At 33.0% G+C, this 6,947-nt stretch overlaps 1 protein-coding gene across 1 annotated transcript; it reads right to left on the bottom strand.

The window, feature by feature from the left end:
• Positions 1–64: 64 nt before the first annotated feature.
• On the bottom strand, positions 65–3,862 carry LOC108690534 (acanthoscurrin-1-like). Its single transcript, XM_018197871.1, has 4 exons — positions 3,834–3,862; positions 1,811–2,185; positions 1,071–1,335; positions 65–363 (listed from the first exon to the last, which is right to left on the bottom strand). The coding sequence occupies exons 1-4, from the start codon at positions 3,846–3,848 to the stop codon at positions 263–265; spliced, it is 756 nt and encodes a 251-aa protein (XP_018053360.1). The 5' UTR covers positions 3,849–3,862; the 3' UTR covers positions 65–262.
• Positions 3,863–6,947: the final 3,085 nt, after the last annotated feature.

Here is a 6,947-nt window from a genome sequence, read left to right as displayed (position 1 = left end):
ATATATATATATATATATATAAATACATACACTCATGCATATAAAATTATCCTAATTAGTCCTTGTGTAATCGTTAAATATAGGTGAAAGTGATTCGTGAACGCATAGGTGATCGGAAAAGAGTTCGTGTGTGTCTCGTGTGTGAGCGAAGGATTATCATATATTCAAAATAAAAGCCGTAAACGAGGGAGGTCCGTAATGGTTATCGCCAGAAATGCACGTGGTATGTCATATTTTGGTAAGATAGCCTCGTGTTAAACGGTTATTTGTGATAATTATTATGCGGTGGCAAATATTGATTATTATCACCACCGAAACCACCTCCAAAACCACCTCCTGGTCCACCGAAACCGCCACCTCTGCCTGTTGATGATAAAGAATATAGAATTATAAAAAATAATCTTTTCTAGTCTTTTATGTATATTACTGAACACAAATTAATAGTAACATTACATCAATGTTATAATTTGCCATTGAACAATATAAATGTAATATAACATAATAGTTACATCATTGAATAAGAAATTATAAGATTGATATGATTACATTACTATTTTATATAGTTTATGTTCAGAAATATATAAAGCGTCTATGAAAAATATGAGATATCTATAATGATAGATTCTTTTTGAAACAAGCGATTAATTTTATGTCATTAATAATTTACAGTTAATTAAATAATTAATGTATTTCAAATTTTGTATACATATTGAATTGTTTTATGTGTGTTACTGTCATATCTTTTTCGTAATGCGCAATTATTAATATAATTTTATATTTAAATTTTTTGTGTATGTGTATATTTAAATATACTGAAAAGAAATTATTAAATTTTAATACATATTTCTTCGAAGTAGTATTAAGTAAAAATAAACTGACAGTAAATAAATATTTATTCAATAAAAAAGTGATAGTTAAATCAAATTAATGGATTTTAAATTAAATACATATGTTTATACATATTTAGTAAATATTTATTTAGAAATATTCAAACAAATATTTATTAAAATTTTTTTCACATAATATACACGCCTTGTATCACTGTCTTTTATGTGAAGGATCATACTGACCTCCTTGGTAACCGCCACCTTGATATCCGCTTCCTCCATATCCTCCCAAACCACCACGAGAGTATTGAGCCTGTCCTTCGTATTGAACTTCCGCATTGTATCCATTCACGTCGTCAGCCATATACCGAACAATCTGCGTCCTCGAGTCTGGCAAAAGAACTCTATACTCTCCTTGAACGACATTACCGTCGCTACTCTCGCGTTGAGAGTAATCGTTGCCGCTCGGCGGATCGACGACTTCGTATTGGAAGCTGTATGGCTGCGGCTATAAAATAATATATAAATTATCATCGTGTACATAGCAAACAGAAAGGCGAGAGGAGAAGCAAGAATATTTGATTTATTATTATATAAAAAAATAATTAAATAATTAAAATAATTAAATAAATTAAAATAATTAAAAATAATTAAATAATTAATTATCAAAATTTCCAAGTACATCACTGAATATTTTTGAGCACTAAATATTTTGAAATTATGTTATTCTGCAAAGTTAGCATTTGTCCTTCTAAACATGTGCAATACATGACAATCTGAAATGTTAATAGTAATACGATAAGATAAAACTATGTGTGTGTGTGTGGGCATTTTGTAAAAAGTAAGGTATTAATGGCTGTGTTCAGCAGAAAAAACAGTTTTATAAAATTAAATAACTTAATCATATTAAAGAATTATAACAATTGCAAAGTTGCTTTTTCTGCTGAGCATTGCAATTGCAGATATATTGGAAACAATTTTACCCTTCCACCGTCACGTCCGCCGTATCCATATCCTCCTTGGAATCCTCCGGCACCGCCGTCTTGGTAGCCACCGCTACCACCCTCGCCGAATTGCGGATATCTATATGACGGTTGTCCTCCGAATCCGCTTGCACCTGGTCTACCAAAGGAGTCACCGCTGGCTGGTGGACCGTAAGCTTGGCTTGGTCTTCCCCTATAACTGCCGATACCAAAGTCGCCACCGCGGCCCCCACCCCCGAAACCGGCGTCACCAAATCCACCACCGCCTCCTGGTCTGTTGTATTGATATCCCCCGGTACTTGTGCCACCCCCTGGTAGGAGACCCGCCAGGACATCACTGCCGATGCACGACAGCACCAAGACCAGCTTGGCTAACTGCAATCAGAGAGATTCTGCGGCTTTGCTACAAGATCGGTGAGTAGCGAATTATAATCATAAAGAAACATCATTACATCAGATTAATATATATGTTTGCACACTTACTACGCAACTTTGCTCGGACACACATCTATAATGGTAGATAATAAAGGCAGATCAATTAAGATAAATGCGATATCGGAGTACTCTTTTCGATGAAAAAATTAATAATGCCTAATCATAAAATCATTAAAAGTGATGACAGCTTGTTTGCTAAGTATTACGAAATTGCGAGAGAATGATGATTATATTACTGACTTCCGGTCTTGACTCACTAGAATTTTTTACTCCGAAGGAGAGTGTACACGTCGGTGGGTCATCTCGAGATGACCGAGACGCCGAGATATTGCGGGACCGAGATTGTGAGTATTGCGGTGTCCGCTGCGATAATCGCGTGTTACTGAGGGAAAGTGGGGCACAATCTAACATCCCTCCGTTGCGGTTATTCGACATCACGTAGCCAGAGAAAATCATATCGCTCTATCAATGCGGCATCTAATCTCGATTACATTATTACGTCGTTTATGATAAAAAAAAGATTTTATCACCAACTATTATTACGATTACATGAATATTAAGCTCGTTCAGTTAGCACACTAGCAAGACGCTAAAAGATTTTTGAGAAATGTTTTTAACTCCATTCTCTTGTTTTAGGTTTCATTTTTCAATATTTGTTCACCTGATTATTAAATTTCTTAATCAGCTTTTGCCACAACATTTATTGCAGTACGCAAAAAAAGATAAGAACTGCGTATGTGATTGGGATAAGTTGCAACATTTGTCATAAATGTCGCACCTTTCACAGTTGTGCGTTGTCACCAAGCTGAGAGTCATCGCTGGCACAATGGTAGATAATTGCAAATCGTGTTGCATACACGCATCACAAGTGTTATAAGATTCCAGATTAGCGATTTTTTTTTAATGTTGCAATTTATTCCTGTTATAACTACTTCCATTTTCTTCTATTAAGCAAACTTAAAAGCTGTCTATTACGATTGCTTGCTCATTCATACTTTATCAAAGATATTTTGTTCGTGAGAATAAGAGAGAATGGCAGCTGTAACATCTTATAGACACTACATATGACTAAATGATCAATTATAAAGAGCCTTTGATTTATACTTTTTTTTACATATGAGAAAGATAACTTGTCTTTTAATTTTCTATTGTTTATCATAATAACGAAATTTTTTTAGGCATTTTAAAATTCATCGATGACTGAATTAGAGGGTAAAAACTCAATCAATAAAGATATATACACACATTGGTGAAAGCTTTTTAATCCTTTCTAGTCAAAATAATATGGCAAAAAAAATATTTGTTTCTAATATTAAAAAATTTCCAATTAAGTTTTTTTATAAAAAAAAAACAATTATAAAATAAATAAAATAATTTAATACTAAATAATTTAATACTAACGATAAAAATTGATATGATTTAGAACAAAATAAATTTTAATAAATAATCGTTTATAATAAAATTAATTGTTAACAACGATTCAAATTAATAAAGCAGTAATTATAAAACTCGTTGGGCGAATTATTGCATTTTGTAGCGGAAAGGGTTAAAGCGGCCCGCCATCGCACGATACTATTTGGTGGCCTACCTGGTGGCAATTCATATTGCTGTAGAACCGAAGACACGAAGCGAACTGAGAAGATGATCTTCTGGGGAGTTTATATACTACTCAGACCCTTTGTTACAGTTTATCCTTCGTACTGTATATCCATGTATTAACTGGCATATTAGAATGACCGTACTGTGGGAGGGTGTGGGAGGCGGAGAGGTGCGCATCTTCCCTTCACTCCGTATGATGCATTATGGGAAGAGATAGCCCGTTAATGACTGAAATGGCTTTAAAATTTTAATTGGGGCTACGCACGTGACTTTCAGTTTCTCGATCGGATCATCTCGCACGGTAGAACATATACTTGCGTCCGGGAACGCCGCATAGATATTGATTTCCATCACGTAGAGATACGTGCTGAAAAAAATCTGAATCATCAACTTAGTTAGCGTGAATCTTGAGCTAACAAAGTACTGTTTATATTGCAGAATGTCAGAAAAATTACTGTTAGAGATGTTAGAATAAATCTGTTGATCGAATTAACTTTCTGCAATTAAGAAAGATAAACTGTATTTATATATATTTGACATTTGAGTGAAAAAAATCCCAAAGTTATAATTATAAGCATAGTTTATATCATATATAATTAAATATATTATATCATGTAATTACATTTCTATTATATTATTAGTATTTAAGAATATTATAATATATTATTATACTTTTGAATATGTGTTATACACATCAATTAATTGGAATCGACAGTTAGGAAATGTGAAAAAAGTGTTAGGATAGTGAAAGGTATGATATTTATTTTAAATTTGCAATTATGATTACTCGAACATTTTCCTACATGTATAGAATAAGAATTTTGCATGGGTATTATAGAAAATTAAAGCGTAACTTTAACGTATTAATTCAAGGAAAAGAACATTAGGAACAAATCTTTAGCTAATACTATCTATTCTATGTAAAATTAAAGCTTAAAATTCAACATTTAAATTTAAATCGATAATAATTCATCAATATGACACGGTTTTTGTTAGGCATAATTTTTGTGCGAAATATATCACAGAGATATTACATCTGATAAAAAAATTTACGCGTCCGCATTTCTATAGACTTTCAAATATATTACAGAAATAAAATCGAAAGGATAATTAAATCAACTTGTCAAAAGGTGATAGGTCAAAAAAAAAAAAAGAAAATATCTCCCTGCCTCGCAAAATGAGCTTCTCCAAACTATCACGAATCATCGTCAGATGATTAAGTAATCGGCCTACGTCGGCGCGGGCATATATTTTCGACATCTTCGTATGATAAAAAGAATTCCAGGCACGTGGCGGCGAGAACGCGTCCGATGTATTGCACGCGCAAGTAAGAATGCGATTGCACATGCCGTAGAGGTAGCTCTAGGAAAATTCGCTGGTGCATCTGCCAACGAGCTCCCTGCGATCCTCGACACATTTTCCCCGCGGGAAGCGCTAGATCTATCTAGGTGTCCCTTTACCTCCCTCCCAGTCGATTCGATCTCGAAGACGGCCTTCGAAATACGACGTCGCACTTTCGAACTGTGTGATCGGATGAAAAAAAAAAGACGCCTTGCGCGGGGCAACGCTGATCTCATCCTCAGACCCGAAGTGTATCGAACCAATTACCGAGTTTGTAGTGTACGAATGAAAGGTGGATGTGAAGAAATACGCCTGCCAGTAATCGGACCGAGTATTGGTAGAGAGACGTGAGGATGAGTGGGATATAAATCCAATCTATTCGATGTGCCATCGTACGCGCGTTCCCGCCGTTTAGATCGCAAGAAGCGCTTATCCGATTCGCAGAAGATATGGAAGCGGTTCACATAAATCTCGGTGGTGACGACTTATGCAAACCTTTAACAAATTTACGGGTAATCCGACGTCACCCGAGCCGTGAGTGCAAATGACGTCTTAATACGGCAATTTTCGCGATTAATTTTACGATATCCTTGATTATGTATTTTCTAATAGATCGATGGCACGCAATATGAAGATTCCATGATTTCGTAATAGTTTAGTGAAACCAATAAAGCGATTAATAACTACCTGAAAAAATATTTTAAAATTAATATTCGTGCTGTATATATTTAATCGGTTAGTTATTTGACATACAATGATTAACCCTTTCGTTTCCACTGCTGTTACATTGCGTATTATTAATTATGGAATAAATTATTATTGTGATCAATTTTTTTATATTTGTAAATAGATGAATTTGTTATAAATGACTGTAAGGATTTTAGATAACATATATTTTAATATGAATTTAAAAACTTTTTAATAACATATATATATAGAATATCATCTTCTTTTATTTATTATCGCTTTGATGATACAAGTTATTAATAAATATAATAAGAATTTGCGCAAAATTATAATCTTCCTTGAAACATTCTGATGAATTCATCAAATCTAAAGAATAAGATTTTTATATGTAATACAGATTTCTATGTATAACTTTGCAAATTATATTGTAAATTTACTTTTTTACCATACGAATATGAATAGTTATTTTCGACATACTTTTGTTAGTGAACACGAATCCATTGGCAAAAGATGGCTGTCACGTCATAATTTTGAGAAAAATGATATTAAAAGAAGTCACATTTTTAACGCCATTTTTTTTTTAGGTAACAACATTTACACTCATGCAACAAAAAAAGTCAAATTTTTTCCACAATGTTATACACTTGCAATAAAAATGTATAAAAAAGCATTTACAAAACATCCAAATATTTTTATGAACCGCTTATTTGTCATATAATACGTATAAAAATACGAATAAGTAATTTTTTGTAGTTGTAAAATGATTTAGGAATGAAACGGTTAAAACGCTAGAAAAAATGTATTGGGTTGTCCGGAAAGTTCGTGCCGATTTTGAAGGAAAATTGAAACGCAGAAGATTTAAATTTTAGTATACATTTATTAAATTTAAATCTTTTGCGGCACGAACTTTCCGGACAACTCAATAAATTTAAATTATGAAAAAGTATTAAAGAATGTGAAAAAGATTAGTTTCAAAAAAAAGAATGTTATGTAAAATACTTGAGTACAACGTAAGCTTCATTAATTTGTTTGAGCTTTCAGAAAAGACAAATGGAGACATATCGTGGTTCAGATA

This window comes from Atta colombica, unplaced genomic scaffold (assembly GCF_001594045.1).
Source record: "Atta colombica isolate Treedump-2 unplaced genomic scaffold, Acol1.0 scaffold33, whole genome shotgun sequence".
Lineage (NCBI taxonomy): Eukaryota > Metazoa > Arthropoda > Insecta > Hymenoptera > Formicidae > Atta > Atta colombica.
The sequence above is the reverse complement of the archived record's forward strand: the minus strand, read 5'-3'. Positions and strand labels throughout refer to the sequence as shown.